Raw genomic sequence first — 21,314 nt, 5'->3', positions numbered from 1 at the left:
AGAATCTCATCTAAGAAAATGGAAAAACTCAATCTATAATATATTTTACTATACTATAATATTTTTTTCACTCAAGTTCTGTTATTTCTTTGTGTGTACAAGAAAGAAGAAAATGAAAAGAAATTTTAAAAAATAATTAAAAATTCAATCGAGAATGCTTGAGAGTTTTGTGGTTTTCGCCTTTCGATAAACCATTAAAGGTTCTATATAGAAATCTGCAAAAGAGTGTTTCCCCATTGGAGAGCCCCTTTAGGAAAGTAGAACCCATAACTATCCATTCATTCGTTCATTCATTTTCAGTAGCCGCTTTAATCTGGTTAGTATCACAATAGGCACCATGAACATCCACTTTCACACCTAAGGCAAATTTAGCATAGCCAAACCATCTACCACCTATTTTTGGGATGTAGGAGGAATCCAGAGGTAACCCTCACGGAGCTGGAACAATCCACAAAGAGAGTAACCCAAGCTCAGAATCAAACCCAGGACCCTGGAGCAATGAGGTGGCAACACCATTATGCAAATACTCCTGAAGAATGCATGTTCTAAAGCTTTTCTACTGAGGGTTAATGTCTCAACATTGTGAAGTGTAATAACGTCATGTCTGTTAACATTGCAGCTTACTTTCAGCTTTAGAGCTTATAGTTTTTACCCGTAATCAGACCTCATAAACCTAGAATTACACACTATGTATATCCTGGACGTTAGTTAGGGGGGGCAACTAAAGTGTTTCAAATGAGTCTCACATAAAGTGTGTATGAATTTGTTACATGTTGTGCAGGTATTTTGCAAAATAGAGGCAAAATTACGAGAGATTATATGTGTGGTTGCTGAGGGATTTGTGCAGCCAATCAAGAAAGTGTCCATAGAGACACAAGGAAATGCATGGTGGATTTCCTGACATGTATCATGCTTTTGAGTATGTTCCCTATAGCAACATGTCACACATAAATGACTTCTGATGTAAGGCTGAGGCAGATAATTACTGTAATAAGGAAAAAAGTCAGCAGCTGAGTGGCACTCGTTCCAGTGAGTGCAGCTTGCTTAACGCATCATACTGCTACAGGTCACGCCATCTAAGCAAACACATTCAGTGCAAGGACAAGATGTCTTGTGATTTGTTGATTGATTGCCTGTGGAGGCTTGGCTAATGATACTATAAATTCTACCAAATTTTACATTTTTATAGGAACAACTTTGCTCATTCATGCAATTATCTAATAATGCGGCAGCAGCACAATGCAGAAAATCATGCAGATATAAGTCAAACATGTCATGTTCACATCAAACAATAGAATGGCAAAAACCTGTTGTCTTGCTGACTTTGGCCATGGCATGTTTGTTGGTTTGAGTATCTCAATATTGCTCCTCTCTCAGAATTTTACACGTAACAGTCTACTATATAAGCCTGAGGCTACAGTTGACACAGGCTTACTGAAACTGAACATTGGTTGGTCTTTTTCTAATATTCAACTGCCCAGTTTTGCTTAGCCTGTGCCCACTGTAATCTCCAATTTCTGTTCTTCACTGACTTTTAGCACAACCTGATGTGGTCTTCTGCTGTTTTAGCCCATCTACCTCAAGGTTCAATGTGATGTGTGTACAGGGATTCTTTTCTGCATAATACTAGTAAAGATTTGAGTTACCATAGCCTTCTTGTCAGCTCAAACCAGTCTAGCCATTCTCCACTGACCTCTCTCATTAACGAAGCATTTCTGCTCTCAAAATGGCCACTCAATGGATGTTATTTTTGTTTGTTTCTGCACCATTCTGTGTAAACTCTAGACACTATAGTTTGTGAAAGTCCCAGGAAAACAGCAGTTGCACTGCTGCCACATGATTGACTGATTGGGTAATTGTGTGAAAGAGCATGTGTAAAGATGTTCCTATTGAAGTAGCTGGTAAGTCTCTAAATGCTTTGAACATTATTTTTTCATCAATAATATTGACATTAATAATGTTTTAATGAATTCAAACGGACGATGCAATAGTTGTGAAATTTAAGATGATCCTTTGAACTTATTGCTTCCCCCAAAATAAACTGTTCCACTCCTGCTCAATCTGTTCTGTTCTGTTCTGTTTGTCACAGCACTACATCATGGCTAATCTTCAGCTCCCTGTGTGTTTTATTTTTCTAATTATAAAAGCAAACCTGGATATGAGAAAGATGCTATTTAAATGTAGTGTGTGCTAATAATGAATTATATAAGTGATGCATTCAGTCTTATTGTCATTATAGCTGCCTAAAACACACATCTTAGCAATCTGTATGTAACATCTGTATGGATCTGTAACATCAAGAGAATCAGATCGTATCTCACTGATCATGCCACACAGCTATTAGTCCAAGCTCTTGTATATCAAAACTGGACTACTGCAATGCAGTATTCCCGGGCCTCCCAGCCTGCTCCATCAAACACCTTGCCTTGTTTACAACCAGCACAAAATGACCCATGTCACACCCTTCTTCTTCTCCCTACACTGGCTTCTTGTAGCCGCCTGCATCAAATTCAAGACCTTGATGCTAACGTACAAGACCTTGTCTGGAAGAGCACCCCATACCTCAACATTCTCCTTGAGGTTTATGTTACCTCCCGCAACCTGCGATCGGTTAACGACCGGCGCCTGGTAGAACCTTCAAACTGACTGTCCTTCAATAGTGGAATGAACTTCCAACACTAATCAGGACAGCAGAATCGGTCACTATCTTCAAAAAACGGCTAAAGACCCACTTCAGTGAACACTTAACTAACCCCTAACTTGTCCCAACTCAAATCAATTAAAAAATCTACACTACTTGTATTGTTCTCTGCTTGATGTATCGCTTTACATGTATCTCCTGACTAGTAAGTTGCTTTGGATAAAAGTGTCTGCTAAATGAATAAAGGTGATGTAAATGTAAATGTATGTTATCTCTCACAGGATATCACCAAAATGCAACTGGCTGCATTCACATTAATTGGTTGAATGGCATGTTACTGGCTCATAATTCTATTCCCTGTTGTACTGTTGTGAGCAGTTAGGTGGCAGGAGTGGTAGGAAAATGTGAAATGTGGAATATGAAATATTATATATAAAACAGTATATGTACTACAAGTATCATGGTGAAGAGTTGACTAAAATTGCGTTGTACTAACTTTGATATTACCTCTGATGTGCCTGAATTTTGTGTGGAATCTTCAAATGAACTTATCTAGCTTTATTGAGGGTACATATATTGTAGGGTAGAATAGAAGCCAGGCTTAAAAAAAAACAAAAAAACATAATAATAATAATAATAATAATAATAATAATAATAATAATAATAATCGTGATTAACACATTCTGAAAGAATTTCCACTGGGTATAATAAACAAAGGAAATAAGTGTGACTGCATTTGATGGAGCGTCTCCTTTAAAAGATGACGTAACTTGTCTGAGTTTCCAGTTCGCCGGGTAAACCTCCTTCAGAAAGAGGAGTGTTTGTTTGTTTGTTTTTTTTCGGTGTCGTCAGGTATCCTTCAGAAATACTGAATTGACAGATAAGATGGAGTTTTTAACAGGAAACCCTTTTTGTACACCCGTAGGCCAGCGAATAGGTGAGTGAAACACTTAAAAAAAAAAACACTGGACGCGCCGGTTAGCGAGTCCGATGCATTTAATATTAGCCCATTAGCACGTAACACAGACCTTTTCTTTAAGCTTAAGCTTATTGCGTTTTCGGAATATTATAAATATATCTTATCTCTAGTTGGAATGAGGACAGGTTTACAGGTTCGTTTTAGCTAAAACGAACCGTATTACGAATTGATAAAACTTGACAGCAAATGCATGGATTAAGCCCAGACTGACACCGCATTAGTCCAATCACTCTTAGGAGGCGGGTTTAAATCCTGCACGTCTGTTTCTGATTGGTTCGTTATGAATATGCTTCGCTATAGCTGTCAAATCAGGGTTGGATTTGTGTGTTTATGTATTTAGCCTACTGCAAAATATATTATTAGGGTGCGTTTGTCTTAATTTTGCCTATAAAATGTCTGATTAAAGACACAAAAGGTTGTTTTAAATCGCTCATTTGTTACCCTGTACACTCAACGATTAGTTATAATAATAATAATAATAATAATAATAATAATAATAATAATAATAATAATAAAAGTAAGACAGTGGTTGTTATGACACAAAGTTGTTATTCAAAGGGGCTAAATTCTGCACCATATATGAAAAAGTCCAAGAATTACAACAATCTAATCAAGTTTTACACACCCCTCTCCTACATTCCAGCACCAACCCCTCCCTTTCAGTCGATCTATTAATTTGCCTGAATAAACCAGTGTGCCCAGGCAGCTGACGGTAGCACTGAGTGTGCCAAACCTAATGAACAAAGAATGAATTTAAGGAACACAACAGGGACTTGGCACAAACTGAAATCCTAGTTCAGTATGAGCAACCTGAATAGCAAAAGTTGAGCTTTTTGTTTGGGAATTGGTTGCCCTACCCAGATCCCTGAACCAATATGAAACAAGAGTGTAATCAAAAGGGCAGTAAATGACAGCCTGTGACCAAAGTACTGACGAAGCACTGTGTATCATAGAATCCTTCTGAACTACACCCTCTCATCAATTTCATTAAGCAAACACTCAAATTCATCCTCTGGAACATGCATTTTGCAGTGCAGTAGTTTCATAACTGTTGTTGGACTAAATCATTTGTGATTCAGAAGTTATGGGTTAATATTTTGCCAACAAACAGTTCAATGATTTTTCAAGGTTGCAGCCACACCTTGGATAATTAAGTAGCAGCAGCAGCGAGATCTTACGTTGGCATAATAAATGAGCCAAGGGGAAAAGACACCTTTACAAAATGAGCTTTAACTTTCAGTGTAGGCCAAGTGCAACTTAAATGCCCAAGGCCACTTACTGAAATTTAACCTGGTAATTAGTTTACATGTTACCCTCCCTCTTGATGATATGATCTTATTTGATTTTTCTTTATCATGTATGAATTTGTAAATTTGGATCATTTCTGCATCATGGTGTGCATTTGTGTATTAGAATATGCTACAAGTTTGCAATCAGAAGACTGGGGACTCAATATGGAGATCTGCGACATCATCTGTGAGACAGAAGACGGGTGTGTGTCCTGTCAATTCCAGATTTTATTATTTGTTTGCACTGGTATAGATCATAGTAATTTTACAACACTGTTTTAAATTTTAGTATTTGCTTCTTTTTGCCATATATTACATTACTTTTACATCACTGTTCTGTTTTTAGCCCTAAAGATGCAGTCAGAGCAATAAAAAAGAGGATTGTGGGGAATAAGAATTTTAAAGAGGTCATGCTGGCATTAACAGTGAGTAGCTCACTTTGTATCCCTTTTGTCCACATAGTGAAAGAGAACAAGATATAAAAAGTTTTGTTTGGAAAGTTTATATAGTACATGCACCTTGTGACATGAGTAACATTATATATGTGTTTGTAACTCTGCCAACTGTCCTACACTACTTTCTTCAAATGATGCCTAAAGATTAATCCATAGCAAAAAAAAAAAAATTGGCCTTTTTACAAAAAGTTAAAACTTTTTTAGACTACTGTCTTTACAGTTTTTCCTCTTAGAATGATTTTAGTAGATGCATTTTAAAACAAAGGTATATTTTTTCTTTTTCACAGCAACTGTGGGGGTGCAAACTTTTGAACTCCACTGTGCATACATATTTAAGTCCGGCTTCAGCAATTTAATGGTCACATAAATGTACAGCATTATATTTCACTAATTTATAAAGAGCTGGTTACTAAAAGAATATCGATATTGTCAGAAATTATGGTACTATTATAAAATATAAAACACTCTAGTACTGAACAACTGCACTGTTGCTCACTATAACAACTAGCTATTTTTTTTCTACCAATTGGTTCACTGTTTAAAAAAAAAAAAAGCAAAAAAGATTTGTTTTACTTAATACCATGATACATACTATATATTCTGAAAATATCTTTAGTTACACTGATACAATTACATTTTCCCTCTTGATGATATCTCAGGTTCTGGAGGCCTGTGTGAAAAACTGTGGCTACAGGTTCCATGTCCTAGTGTCTGCCAGGGAGTTTGTTGAAGGGGTTTTGGTCCGAACTATTTTACCTAGAAATGATCCTCCTTTGGTTGTTCATGACAGAATACTGACTATTATACAGGTAAGAATCAGTACTGTGAGACACTGGTTTGAATGGTAGCAGATTATTATTATTATTATTATTATTATTATTATTATTATTATAGAATTAACTAACAGTTAAAGTAACTAACTTTAACTGTTAGTTATGGTACACTTTGATTGTACAAGCAGTGTTCCAGAAATGCTAATATAAAGTATAACAGCAATGGCACAGTTTACTCTGCTTATATCAGTCTGCTTGTTTGTTCGATGCATAAAATTCCATTTCTAGCAATAGTAGGCTACATCAAAACCATTACTGCACTTACTATGGGCTGCCAGTCAGTCTGTGTGCTGCATGGGAACATGCAACACTCTTTCCAGCTTTGGCTTCTTTGGAAAAAAAAATTGCTGATTGAGCAAAAATAGACAAAATGTTTGTTCATATTATGTCTGAAATGTCAGTCGCTCAAAATCAACTTCTTGTTTATGGACCTATTGTATAAAAGCAATATCACACTTGATGAATTGTCCTGAATATAAGCATGTTTGTGATTTACCTATGACCAATTGGAACCACATCCATGTTGATATTCAGTACAGCAGCATTCTTACTTGTGCGATATTGCTTATATAAAGAAAGGTTTGTAGTGAGTGTTGTGCCAGACAAAGCACCGGGTGTGCCCAACCACCCCATCACTTTCTCTTTCTCTCTCTCCAGGCCTGGGCTGATGCATTCCGTAGTTCTCCAGATTTAACTGGTGTAGTTTGTGTGTATGAAGATCTCAGGAGGAAAGGAGTTATGTTTCCAGTGGCTGAGTTGTGTAGCCCAATACACACCCCCAACAAGGTACATACACTGGCAGTAAGATGGTTTTTTTTTTTTTTTTTTTTATTTTATTTTTTTTTTTTTTATAAAGGTTTTATAACACTATCTGCTATTGACAATTAAATAAGGAATAAACTAAGCCTGTATTCTATCATTTGCCTAAATCTTTGTATGTAAGGCCTTATTCATTGTTCACTCTCAGACTCTAATGGGATTAGTGCTTACAATTAATGCTTTATTAAAGCCTGTAAGGCAAATATATGTTGTGCGATAACGTTAGAGAGATCCAGATTGGTATTTTCTAGCTATATCTAGATTTTTTTTTTCCCCCCAATAAAATAAATTCACAAACATTTCTCAGTTCACTTGGACCTATTTCTTACTTAGTTTTCTCATTCTAAAGTGCTTAAGCCATTTCCTTGAAATTTAACACCCCCCAAAAATTTATACAGTGTGTTATAAAACTTTTGACGGGCAGTTCATGCTAACTAACTATGCACTGAACTAAAATCAGAACACTGGCACGGTGGCTTAGTGTTAGCATGTTTGCGTCACACCTCCAGGGTTGGGGGTTCAGTTCCCGCCTCCGACCTGTGTGCGTGGAGTTTGCATGTTCTCCCCAAGCTTTAGGGGTTCCCTCCAGGTACTCCAGTTTCCTCTCCCAATACATATACATGCGTTGTAGGTTGAATGGCATTTCCAAATTGTCTGTAGTGTATAAATGGATGTGTGAGTGTGTGCATGACTGTGCCCTCCGGTCCAGGGTGTACCTCACCTTGTGCCCCGAATCCCCTGGGATAGGCTCTGGGCACCCTGTGACTCTGTGTAGGATAAGCAGTGTAGAAAATGGATAGTTTATCCATCCGTCTTAGTAAGCTGCTGGGCCTCCACAAGACACCAAAACACACTTCATGCACTTTGGAATAGCTTCTTCAAGTCTCTGGAACTGTACTAGAGGGATGAATACTCAATTATTTTTAATTATTATTATGATTATGTTGGTGCTGAGTGCTGTCTAACATGCCAGCTCTAAATCTCCCATAGGTGTTAAATTGGTTTGAGATTTGCTGACTGTGAAGGCCATAACCCTTAGCATATAATTTGCATAATTTTCATACTCCTCAAACCCTTCAGTGAGCCCTCATTCTCTGTGGATGGGGGAAGGGTCATTCTGGAAGAGACCACTCCTGTTAGGAGAGAAATGTTTCGTCGTCGTATAAAGGTGTCAGTCATAATAACTTTATATTCATTTTGAGTCACTTTTCTCTCTAAGCGGACAAGCGGACCCAAACCATACCAGCTAAATGTCTCCCACAGCATAAAGGTATGTTCACACATAAAGTGACAGGAGGCCATTAATTTTCAGTGAGAGCTGATGACTTCCGGTGACTTGAGCCTCAGCGACCATTGGTGACTAGATGTGGGTGTGTCCAGCAGCATGACAAAGCTGAGAAAAGTTTTACTTTATGCAAATTTGGAGCGACTTGGTGCAGCAGTTACCAATGGAAGTGAAGGTGCACTGATCCGTGATCCACCATGCTGCCTGCGAGTCCGAATTGTTTCGTTGACCTAGACAGTCTGGCACATAAGCTTTCGCCGCAGATAGATGGCCGCAATGTCAAAGAGCACACACTTCTTCTCCTTCATCTCATAAGATATGATGCATATATACACTGGTGAATTTTATATACACACGCTCTCCCTCCAGAATGTTTCATTTTTTGTGGCAAGAAAACTAGTTCGTTGTCAAAAGTGGAATGCTAGTTGTGCCACCCACTGGTAAATGTTACTGGTGACTTCATAGTACAGCAACTGGCAACTTGCAGTGATAAAATCATTGTATGTGTGAATGTGAACCTTAACAGCGCCACATAGTTTTTCCTGGTGTTTGTCATCTGTCTGTATATATCAAAGACAAGCAACATGAATCATGTGTACCATTTCATTTGTGGTGCATGTTTCCCTGCTCCATAAAACCACTGCTTTTTTTTCTTTCTTTTTCTCACTAGCGTTTTTTTCCTGCAACTGGACATGAGGATCCTCTCTCACCCACACAGCAAGCTCAAACCCAACAGCAGACATTCCCCTTTCAAAACACAGAGGGTCCCATCACTCTATCACCTGATGAGGTATCAAACACGCATACAGTTAAATGAGGCAAGCCATCTGGCAACATGTGCTAAAGTTCTGTGCTGGATTTATTTCTATTTGTATTTGTTTGTTTGGTTTTAAAAGCAGGCAAGTGATTAATTGCTCATTAGCATTGTTTGAAACCAGGGTTGACTACAGTTTTTGTTGGGTTTTTTTCATACGAGCATTATTCACCAGTAAGTGCAATATTTTTTTTGTTTTTGTCGTCGTGGCCCCCCCCCCCCCCCCCACTGTTCTATATATTGTACGGGGGGGGGGGGGGGGGGGCACTACGACTAAAATACTATAACAGAAAAAAACTATATCCTGTTATACTACCGTATAAAAGAAAACTAAACTTGATCACAAACATTTCACCTCTAACATAAGGTTAAGTAATAATGTGGAAAGAAATGTCTCTCCATCTTTGAATGTACTCTAAATCAGTGTGTGACTGCATGAGGACAGTGAAATGCTTCGTTGGCCCATGCAAATGTGTTTTTCCTGTTGCCTTACAGCTTCATGCCTCCCATACAGGTGCTATAGCAATTCCATGGATGATGTTTTTATGCACACAGCACACCCCTCTGACCCAAAAATATCATATTTTTGTCGCTATACAGGCTATAACATTTAGTTAGTTACAAATATACTATACTATTTGTCACTTACCTCTAGGCAAACTATATGGCCAAAAGTATGTGGACACCTGACCATCACACCTATTTGTGCCCATTTCATAGCCATGGGTATTAACACAGAGTTGGTCCCCCTTTTGCTTTTATAATAACCTCCACTTTACTGGGAAGGCTTTCCACTAGATTTTACAGTGTAGCTGTAGAAATATTTGCTCATTCAGCCACAAGACCATTAGTGAGGTTGGGCACTTATGTTAGGTGAGAAGGCCTGGTGCGTGATTGGCATTCCAGTTCAACTCAAAAGTGTTCAATGGGGTTGAGGTTGGGGTTTAGCAAGTCAAGTTCTTCCACATCAACCTTGGCAAACCATGTCTTTATGGGCTTCACTTTGTGCATGGGGCATTGTCATGCTGGAACAGGTTTGTGAAGGGGAAATTGTAACGCTATGGCATACAAAGACATTGTAGAAAATAGTTTTTTGTTAAAAGTACCACATATGGATGCAGTGGTTAGGTGTCTACGTGCTTTTGATCATATAGATCAGGGGTGTCTAATCTTATCTGGAAAGGGCCGGTGTGGGTGCAGGTTTTCATTCCAACCAAGCAGAAGCCACACCTAAGTCTATTGAAAGCCAAGATCAACTGATTAAACAGGTGGAATCAGGTGTGGCTTCTGCTTGGTTGGAATGAAAACCTGTATCCACACCGGCCCTTTGCGGATAAGATTGGACACCCCTGATATAGACAATTAATCCTCTATGCAATTGGTTTGGAACTTGAGTATAATCAGTTTTGAAACAAAATGTGCTCTAGAAGACAAAGTTGTGTTGGTGGTAGAAATCATGAGCAAGAATTCTCACTACTGTGTTCACTAAATGAGTTTTGGATTTAAAAAAATACTACCTATCCAAATACTATCTAGTCACTGATGTTCCCAAGTGGTCCATTTCCACTGATGGATGGGTATAGGGTGGCTGATAAAGCTGGGCAGGGCAACACATGGTGTACAATCAGTAATTGCTGTAAACACATGGATAAAACTGTCCAGGGTGAAACATGGTGTACTGTCGGTAATTCTAAAACTACAGTGTGCACTCATATGGTAGTGGTACCTGGTAAATGATGTAGCTGCAGGGTAGGTTTAAACTAGTAACTCGGTGTATGAAACTCTTACACAGCGAGGCAGATGTGGTTTATATTCTCTTTATAGAGATCTGAGATGAGCTCTCGGTGATGAACAGTTTTTATGATATTGGTTTCTATTGCAGGTGAAAAAGTTGACGTCTAACCTGGAAACAGTTCACGGTAACCTAAAGGTGATGTCAAAAATAATGAGTCCGATCGATCCTGCACGCAGTCAACAGTCACATACAGAGCTCCTGAAGGTCAGAGAATGTAAATACACTCTGCAACATCCATCTAATAATCCAAAACAATAAAGCTGTTATGCTTTAACATATAGTCCCCTGTGAAACTATTGGAACAGCAAGGCCAATTCTCCTGTTTTTGCTATACATTGAAGGTATTTGGGTTTGAGAGCAAAAGATGAATATGAGATGATCGAATTTCAGCTTTCCAGTACGTTCAGAGGGGATTATATTAGCTTTGGCAAAAATCTTGACATTTCCTATCTCTCCATATTCAGGAATGTAGATATAAACAGACCGTGTCACTTTGGGTTTTTTTTCTGTCCCTGTCAGTAGGGGTTGTACTCCATGTGTAAGGAGATGCAGGATCAAATAGTTCATCTCATTCCCAGAGTAACTGATGAGAAGCTGGTAGAGCAGCTGCTGGTTGCTAATGACGACATGAACACAACCTTCACACAATATCACAGGTTAGGCACAGCTCGGAGAACCTTGTTATTAAACTATAATTGTAAGGTTATAGATATGTCAGAAAGTAATAAAACATATTTAATGCAAAATGAAAACCATACACGAGAAAAGAGATTTCAAGCAGGGGTGTTTGCAGAAGATTCTAATCAAGCATTTATTGTGATCTTATCCACAAAATGTCACATTTCCAGTTTTGAGAAACGTCTCAACAGGCAGAATTCTGTGCAGTCTGTAAGCACTTTCAATTCAATATCATTTTTAAATTCATTTCAGTTTCCATTTTAGTGTTGTGTGTATATATATATATATATATATATATATATATATATATATATATATATATATATATATATAAAAAATATCTCATTCTTGATTTAATTCAGGGTGCCAATCTTATTGACCTTGAAGCTCCCTGTAAACCACAAAGTCAATCACAACTGGAAATTCCAGTCAGTCAAACAGTCAGCAGTCTGTCAAGTCACATGGCTCGCCTGAGTAAGTACTAATATTTTTCTCTTCATAATTAATGCTAAAGTGCTCAACTTACTAATACCAGTGTTATTGAATACTGGGTGTGTGGAAGGTGTTGATTTATTTTCTGTAAGAGCACAGTTCTGACAGCAGTGCCAGCTACAAGCTGAAGCACAGGTTTATATAAAAACACTCATTCTAATACATTATCACTAGTAACAACCTTCACATACTGTAGACATTCAAGGCAGATGCTCCACACAAACTAATAAAATAAATAAATAAATGTGGGACATTCCATCTCAAGTTGTCCAATAATTGCAAAGTTTTTTGCGTGAGCATTAAAAAAAATATATATACACATACACACAGTATCTCATAAAAGTGAGTACACCCCTCACATTTTTGTAAATATTTGATTATATCTTTTCATGTGACAACACTGAAGAAATGACACTTTGCTACAACATAAAGTGGAGTGTACAGCTTGTATAACAGTGTAAATTTGCTGTCCCCTCAAAATAACTCAACACACAGCCATTAATGTCTAAACCACTGGCAACAAAAGTGAGTACACCCCTAAGTGAAAATGTCCAAATTGGGCCCAAAGTGTCAATATTTTGTGTGGCCACCATTATTTTCCAGCGCTGCCTTAACCCTCTTGGGCATGGAGTTCACCAGAGCTTCACAGGTTGCCACTGGAGTCCTCTTCCACTCCTCCATGATGACATCACGGAGCTGGTGGATGTTAGAGACCTTGTGCTCCTCCACCATCTGTTTGAGGATGCCCCACAGATGCTCGATAGGGCTTAGGTCTGGAGACATGCTTGGCCAGGCAATCACCTTCACCCTCAGCTTCTTTAGCAAGGCAGTGGTCATCTTGGAGGTGTGTTTGGGGTCGTTATCATGCTGGAGTACTGCATACTGATCATGCTCTGCTTCAGTATGTCACAGTACATGTTGGGATTCATGGTTCCCTCAATGCATAGCCGTATGAGTGCTGCCAGCATTGCTGCAGAGGTTGAAGTGGTGGGGGGTCAGCCTGTCAGTGCTCAGACCATATGCCGCACACTGTATCAAATTGGTCTGCATGGCTGTCGTCCCAGAAGGAAGCCTCTTCTAAAGATGATGCACAAGAAAGCTGGCATACAGTTTGCTGAAGCCAAGTAGACTAAGGACATGGATTATGAGACCAAGATAATCTTATTTGGTTCAGATGGTGTCAAGCGTGTTTGGCGGCAACCAGGTGAGGAGTACAAAGACAAGTGTGTCTTGCCTACAGTCAAGCATGCTGGTGGGAGTGTCATGGTCTGGGGTTGCATGAGTGTTGCCGGCACTGGGGAGCTACAGTTCATTGAGGGAACCATGAATGCCAACATGTACTGTGACATAATGAAGCAGAGCATGATCCCCTCCCTTCGGCGACTTGGCCGCAGGCCAGTATTCCAGCATGATAACCCCAAACACACCTCCAAGATGACCACTGCCTTGCTAAAGAAGCTGAGGGTGAAGGTGATGGTCTAAACCCTATTGAGCATCTGTGGAGCATCCTCAAACAGATGGTGGAGGAGCACAAGGTCTCCAACATCCACCATCTCCGTGATGTCATAATGTAGGAGTGGAAGAGGACTCCAGTGGCAACCTGTGAAGCTCTGGTGAACTCCAACCCCAAGAGGGTTAAGGCAGTGCTGGAAAATAATGGTGGCCACACAAAATATTGACACTTTGGGCCCAATTTTACATTTTCACTTAGGGGTGTACTCACTTTTGTTGCCAGCAGTTTAGACATTAATGGCTGTGTTGAATTATTTTGAGGGGACAGGAAATTTACACTGTTATACAAGCTGTACACTCACTACTTTACATTGTAGCAAAGTGTCATTTCTTCAGTATTGTCACATGAAAAGATATAATCAAATATTTACAAAAATGTGAGGGGTGTACTCACTTTTGTGAGATTGTGTGTGTGTGTGTGTGTGTGTGTGTGTGTGTGTGTGTGTGTGTATATTACACTACTAATATATATATATATATATATATATATATTATTTATATATATATATATTATAATATATAATATATATTTTAGTAGTGTTGTTAGTCTTTTGAGAAAAGCAGTAAGTGACTACAGCTCAGAAGTTACTGCTTTTATCACAGGAGAAATAACACCAGAGGGCTTATTTCTGTTAAAATTTCAGGATTGTATTTGGTCCTCCACCAGAGATATTCAACCCGAAAAGTTTTTTATAATTGCACTTTCTTTCCCCGATTTAAAAAAAAAAAAAAAAAAAAAAAACATGATAATAAGAGAACTCTCAAACCTGAAAATGTTCTGCATGCACACTATATGCTTACCTAGGTACCCCCTAAAAAATTAAGACTGAGACTCAAACCCTTTCCATTATAAATTGGCCCTAAATGTGTAACTGTGAGCAGTCTTGAACATTACAATTGGACTTGAGTTCTAAGTCTTAGGAACAAGAAGGTGCAATGTTTATATGTGTACCTGTATCTGGTAACGTGCTCTACAGATCAGTTTTTGTTCCAAGGAGCTAGGACCATCCTGAGTTGACATATGGAGGCTTCCGCAAACAGCTTTATAACCTAAATTTGTTGTGTGCCATGACACAAAGATACCTGTCGCAGTTAAACCAAGTAAAATAATAATTATATTATATTATTATATTATATTATATTATATTATATTATATTATATTATATTATATTAAACTGGTGGTTTTGCAATGACAATGCTCACTTAAAAATTTTGGAAATTTAAAACCTGTCAAGCAACCTGCATTGGACAACTTGACATGACCCATATGTAATATGTGTTGATCTGGTGTAGCCGTCCATGAGGAGATTTATTTAGCATGGAAGGAAGGAGTCTCCAGTCTTAGCATGTCCTAACAGTCAAACAGGTAAAGCAGTAACTTTGTTTTCCAACACAGGAAAGCCTTCAGGACTAAGGGTTTTGTGGTTTCTTAGTGACATGGCAGTCTGAATCATTTTGTGTAATTAACTTTGAGAGAGTGGAAAAATGAAAGGCTAGTAAGGGAATCAATAGCTATAGCTATTGATATTATAGCTTCAAAACTTTAAATGTAGTTATTATCATTCTGTAAAAGTTTTTTGTTAAATGTTGAAAGATTGCTGTGATATAATGAGAATACACTTATAAACTCACTCTTATATGCTGTTATAAGAATATTGATCAACATTGGGGTGATAATGGCCCTCCCCATCACACCACCCTGCCATTGTTTATCTAACCTATAACTTACTGCACATGGTAATAGCACATAATTATGGTTTTCTGCAGGCACAAAGGAGAAGGATGTTATTCAGAGAAATAACTACTCTTCAGGGAGCCTTCAGGATGGGTAAAATATTCAATTAATGACACATTAATGTGAAATAATATAATTAAATGCAATCTGTAAAAGTGGTATGCGTATGTGTTTATGTGTCAGGGCCAGTCAGGAAAGCTCTGTATTAGACGAACTCGCAGCAGCAAGCAGTCAGGTACAAAATGCTAGAGGGGTGAGTAACACTTATTTGTGTATTTCTAAATTTATTAATACATGTATTATGAAATGCTTAGTAACCTGAGATATCCTGATTTTTAGTGTATGTGCTTTAGTAGTAAGTTTTGTAGTGTAAGTGCTTTTGCATAATTGCATTTGCAACACAACTGAATTCAAACCTATTTGTTGCAGGAATGCAGCATTCTTTAGTATAACTATCATTTGACTGTCTAGCCGAGTCTCGTATTATCTGTGAAAAACTGAAAAACCTGTATGTCTATGTGAAGGATGACAGCTCAGACTCCGCCCTCCTCGGCTCCTCACCACAATTGTATTGGATGGTGGAAAAGGGAATGGTGGGTCTTTAGCATGCAGAGTGCTTTTGGAATTGCTGAGCCTGCATGCTTTTTGCAAAAGGGGTATTTAGTGTGTGGTTTCTTTTAGGAGTGGCTGAATCTGTTTCATTCTAATATGCAAAGTGGAGCTGTACAGATCATTCCATGATGTGCTGTGAGTGCTTTTCTAAGGTGGCAGGTGGCAGTTCTCTCCTTTAATAACTATTGCATTCGCTGAACAGATCACATAATTGCCTTTGTTTTTTTTTGTTTTTTTAAAGGCAATGCAAGACAATGTGTTGTATTCCTTGCGTAGTGGCACTTAACTTCTGTGCATGATGGGTGTCTTTTTCTTCTCTTTTCTTTGTAAACCTCCCATTATTTTTCACCATCTAGCGGTAACAGCTAATTTGTTTGTGCTTTTTCTATAGATTCCTGTCAATCAGAGTGACGTGATGGACAATATTGAGCAGTGGCTTGATGTGGATGATGTGAGTGTTAGATTTCTATCTGTTCACTATACCACATATCACTATATATACTCGGATTGTTTTGAGAGATCGTATTCCATATTAGTGAATAGTATGCTTTAAGATGTATATGTAACGTGTAGTAGTGAGAGGCAGGACACAAGTGCATAAACAAAATATTAACAGTTTACGTCGATCACCCTGTTCAAAAGTTTATTAAACTAAAATTTATACTCCGTTAATCTAGTACCTCACCGCTTTTTTAGTTATACCTTGCTCTTGCATGGACTGACCTTGCACATGCAGAATAATTGTTTGGTTGATTACAACGATTATGTTTACATGGACAGTGATAATCTAATTATTGAACTTATTCTGAATAAGACAGTATTGTGATTAAGGTGTTTACATGAGTTACTTTTAGGATATTCCTTTCATGTTCCTGTTTTACATGTTATAGAACATAGATCGATTAACAGCACACATCATTACGTCCCCACGCCACGCCATCCGACGTTCCTCCAGAATTTCACGTATCAACATACAGTTCGTCTTCGTTATTGTACCGTATACAGATTTGGGTGTTTTTTATTTTTAATTTACGAATGCTTCAAGTGCAGTTAATTATTTGTTGTTATACGTGCAAATGGACGACTTCTTGAAGCCGTGGGCTGCGTCCCAAACCGCGTACTTACCTACTGTATAGTAGCTCAGATACATGTATTTTGCCTACTATATAGTAGGCAAGTACGCAGTTTGGGACGCAGCCGTGCTCTCTAGTTTGCCGTGAAACAGTTGAGTACTGCCGTGCGTGTACGTGTCCTCTCACAAAATGCGCTGAAAACTCCCACACAATGTTAATAGTGTGATTGAGGTGTTTACATGTCTGTAATGCACGTCGATAATGCGACTAAAACAGGAATACTCCACATGTCTTAATTCAATTTGTGTTTACTTCGAGTATGACTTTAGTCGGATTAAGGTAATTAAAACTTGCTGTTTACATGGTAGTTTCTTAATCATGGTATTGTCTTAATCGGGTTAATATCGGATTATTGTTATCCATGTAAACGTACTGATTGTTTCTCAGTATACTGAAGGACAGCATTAGTTATTCTGCCTGTACAGTAAGTGGGTTTTAGGGTTCATATTAATGACCATAAACCTTGCTAATAGACATGCTTGTACATGCATCTGTGATTAAAGTTATTTGGGAAAGATCTAATCCTATAGTAAAAACCTAAACTGTGTTGTGTGGAATTTCTAAGGAAATTTTTAATTGATCTTTATTATGAGTTTTTATTATGTAGTACTATTATGTTCTTATAGTATCAGATCGACACAAATCTAGACATGTAAGCGTTGGAAATCCATTCCATCCATTTGACCTTTTTATTTTTTTATCACAGAATCTTTCATATTTGCCAACAGGAATTGAGAGCGAGCATTCTCTTTCTGATGTTGTACTAGACCTTATACAGTATGTGTTTTCAGAATGTAATAATGTCTTTGGTATTTGGAGTGTGTAAAACTGCTGCTTGTTTCTATAATGCAGGATGATGACTTGATAGATGAGGGTGTCACTAGCGAAGGTATGATTTTCTCCAAAGTATTAACTTTTTAGATTTTGCTTTACAATTTCATACAAAAACAGTAAAAAGTCAGCGGAGCAGTGTTATCTGGCAATAAAATAGGGTTCACAGAGTGACTGTAGTACATGTGTAGTAGACAAGAGTCAAAAGAGTGTCATTTTTCCATAACCAGTAGTGGCAATATTCTCATTTTCCATTACCACAGCTGCAATTATACAAAAACGGTTCTTCACAGAATAGAGCCCTGTTTCTCTCCTTGTCTTTCCTGCAGAGTTTGATAGGTTTTTGGCTGGAAGAGCAAAAGCAGCCGAGCGTCTTCCCTCCGTGAAACCTTCACGTAATGACCACACGCCCTCACAACCATAGTTCTTAACAGGAGCACAACCATCCACAGCTAATATCTACCATTGACGAATCTGTAGCATAAGGTGGATTGGTTTGTGCCATTATGCTTTATGGAAGGGGATTTATATTTCATTTATATGGTGCTGTATCATCTGTACTTCTTGCACATTTTTAAACGATGGGGTTATATCATTGTTGTAATCTAGTTTATACTGGGGTTCTCCCCCCCACAGGGGAACTGTGTAGTGTGTAACATGAATGTGAAATTTTTCACTGACTGTGGTTTCAGGTTTGTAGCACTGATTAAGGCAGGACAAGCATAAATAGCATTGCCACCTCAGAGCTCCAGGGTCCTCGGTTCAAACTTAAGCTCGGGTTACTGTTGGTGAGTTTCCTCCTGGTTCTCAGATTTTCTCCCACGACCCGGAAAAATACTAGATTGGCTATGCTAAATTGCCTCGGGTGTGTATGTGGTGCCCTGCAATGTACTGGTGACCCATTCAGGGTGCGTTCCTGCCTCGTGTCCAGTATTCCTGGGATAGAGTCCGGATAAAACTATTACTGAAGATAAATGGATGAATCAATAAATGAATGGATGGATGGATGGATGGATGGATGAATGAACATGTCTATGAGAATGGCTGCCAACTATAGTCATTGGCATCTGCAAGTGGTGCTCTAAAGCACATCCAGGCTCAGTGGAGGTGGCCATATCTGCCAAGGAGTGTTGTGTAACAGACTACATGCAGTCTGGATTATATTATCGAATACACATGATCAAACTAGTTACTTTTTGGTTATATTTATAAAAAAGTGAATGTCTGTTAATCTGTAATTTATTGAGTGCCCATAAACTGCATAATAGCTCTTACTACAACTGAGCTAAAATCAGAGAAAGGGTTCCCTAGATAGCTTCTACAGTAGCTATCTACTGCAATGTTAATTTATTGTCACATATTGCTTTGCTATTTATTTTGACTCCCTATGAACTGTTATATACTTTTTTTTTTTTTCTTTTTTTTTGTACCAGGCTAGTGTCTAAATGACTTTGTGAGCCTTTTTGATTTCACTGTACTCCTTTTATTTTATTTTATTTTTTTTTTTTTTTTTTTGCGCAATACATCTAGTAATCTCAGCTAACTGTTGATAGCAGAAGGCAATGAATTTAGTTAGCTTAGGTTATAATGTGTGCTAGTTGTTAAACACCAGACATGTTGCATCAGAGAGTTTGTACCCCTGAATACCAGACTGTAACATTTTAAGCTGATGCCTATTATGTCGATTGTTGTTTAGGTCAAATCTGTTAAAGTGCAAAGTGTACATTCTTCAGTTTAAAAATGTACACTGTGTTCGCTTTTCTGTAAAAATGTTTAAAAAAAAAAAAAGATTTACAAAATAAAAATTCAGGGAGTGTTACAGATAAGATAAACTTTAGATCTCAAGATTCTGATATTGAAGTCCCACTTGTGTCCACCTGTGACAAATCTTCGACAGTTTACTAACACTTAACTAGCCAACTAGCTGGTTTGCATATTACATATTTATTAATAGACCCTGGACTTATTTTATGTATTTTACATTAAAGCCATATTAAGTAAATTATTTTTCAAACTATAGGTTATTTTAATGGTTTAAAAGTACATGTTCATGAGTCCTTTAATGTTAGTTTCAGCTAAGAAATAATGAGTATGTCCTGGTGTCTCCCGTTATTATGATGATATTGTGAGATCTAGAACATTATACAATGTTAATATACCATGTATATCATGTACCATGTTACTTTTTAGAATTTGTGGTTATAGTTAAAAAAGCAAACCAAAAAGTGGGATGTCAGTAAGCAGTCAGTTGTGTCACAGTGATTTTTCGATGAAACCTGTCATTTATTTTATTTTATTTTCTTCTAATGAAAGGAGTGTTATTTGACATTCTCAGTACTTAATGTTACATTACCTAAAAAAGTTAATGAGCAGGTTTTAATACAAGCATGTAGACACGTAATAGGCATGTACTCCTCATTACACAGAGTTATGTTCGCTTCAAGGCTGTCCAAAATAAATCCAACATTTCTTAGATTATACTACACTTCCTAAAAAATCACTTGTAACCAGTAACACATTTTCCCAGTAATCTCCCCAACACTGCAGTCCTTCAGTCTTGCACTTTCAAGTGTTATTGAAGTTAAGGTAGTTTTAAAACTTTTAACTAATGGGTAATTATGGACCAGGACTCCATATTTGTGAAATTTAGTCAAGCAAAGTGGAGATGAAGAGGTCAACTGTGGTGAGTGGATTTTTTTTTTTTGTTGTTGTTGTTGTTGTAGGGAATGGTTTATAGTTTCGATGGTTTGGATTTGTACAATGTTATAAAATGTTGTCTATTACATTAATAAAATATCTGAAAATCCCTACACTATTTTTCTGAGTTAGTATATTATTATATTAAAAGCTCAGTTTTTTTTTCTGATGTCTGTCCTCTTATACAAACTAGAGAGTAAAATACCCTTGTTAAATTGCAATATTTATCTGTGCCCAGTTGTGTGGTTATTGATTATTATTGTTATTAAGTTTTTACCACGTTTCCCATTGACTGCTGGTATCTCTACAACTGTCTGAATACTGAATAGCACCACTTGAGCTTGAACTCTCACCTTTGAATTTCTAGGGTAACTAGCTGGTCAGTATCCTGATTTAAGTAAAACATGTTCCCAAATATGTATCATAGTGCTTCTTGACAGTACTGTCCACCAGGTGGCATTGACAACATATTTTATACAAAACCTGGCCCCCCAGAGGAAAATGTTCAACAAATTGTCAAGCAATTTAGAACAGTGTTTTTATGAGAGAAAACCTGATTACCCTGATCAAGATATTTGTTATAAAAACACACAATCAGAAAATATCTGAGCCATGAGCCCAGGTACATGGATGTTTTAATAGACTAGGTCTCTTGGAATGTGTGTTTTGTATCTGTACATATTGATTAGGATTAGGGCTCTGCTCTTGCACAC

General features: G+C 37.7%; 1 protein-coding gene across 2 annotated transcripts; it reads left to right on the top strand.

The window, feature by feature from the left end:
• The first annotated feature begins 3,416 nt into the window (after positions 1-3,416).
• tom1 (target of myb1 membrane trafficking protein) lies at positions 3,417-20,714 on the top strand. 2 transcript variants are annotated; one of them, XM_017460254.3, is made up of 16 exons: positions 3,417-3,578; positions 5,034-5,112; positions 5,256-5,334; positions 6,024-6,173; positions 6,855-6,983; positions 8,972-9,091; positions 10,998-11,114; positions 11,433-11,566; positions 11,759-11,798; positions 11,951-12,062; positions 15,361-15,421; positions 15,512-15,581; positions 15,853-15,921; positions 16,332-16,391; positions 17,926-17,962; positions 18,234-20,714. In XM_017460254.3, exons 1-16 carry the CDS (start codon positions 3,527-3,529, stop codon positions 18,326-18,328), a joined length of 1,404 nt encoding a protein of 467 aa, XP_017315743.1. In that variant the 5' UTR covers positions 3,417-3,526; the 3' UTR covers positions 18,329-20,714. The 2 variants fall into 2 exon arrangements, with proteins under 2 accessions (XP_017315743.1, XP_053530305.1); XM_053674330.1 differs by lacking the exon at positions 15,853-15,921.
• The last annotated feature ends 600 nt before the right edge of the window (positions 20,715-21,314 follow it).

The sequence above is a fragment of the Ictalurus punctatus genome, chromosome 2, assembly GCF_001660625.3.
Source record: "Ictalurus punctatus breed USDA103 chromosome 2, Coco_2.0, whole genome shotgun sequence".
Lineage (NCBI taxonomy): Eukaryota > Metazoa > Chordata > Actinopteri > Siluriformes > Ictaluridae > Ictalurus > Ictalurus punctatus.
This window is presented reverse-complemented; position numbering and strand designations above follow the sequence as displayed.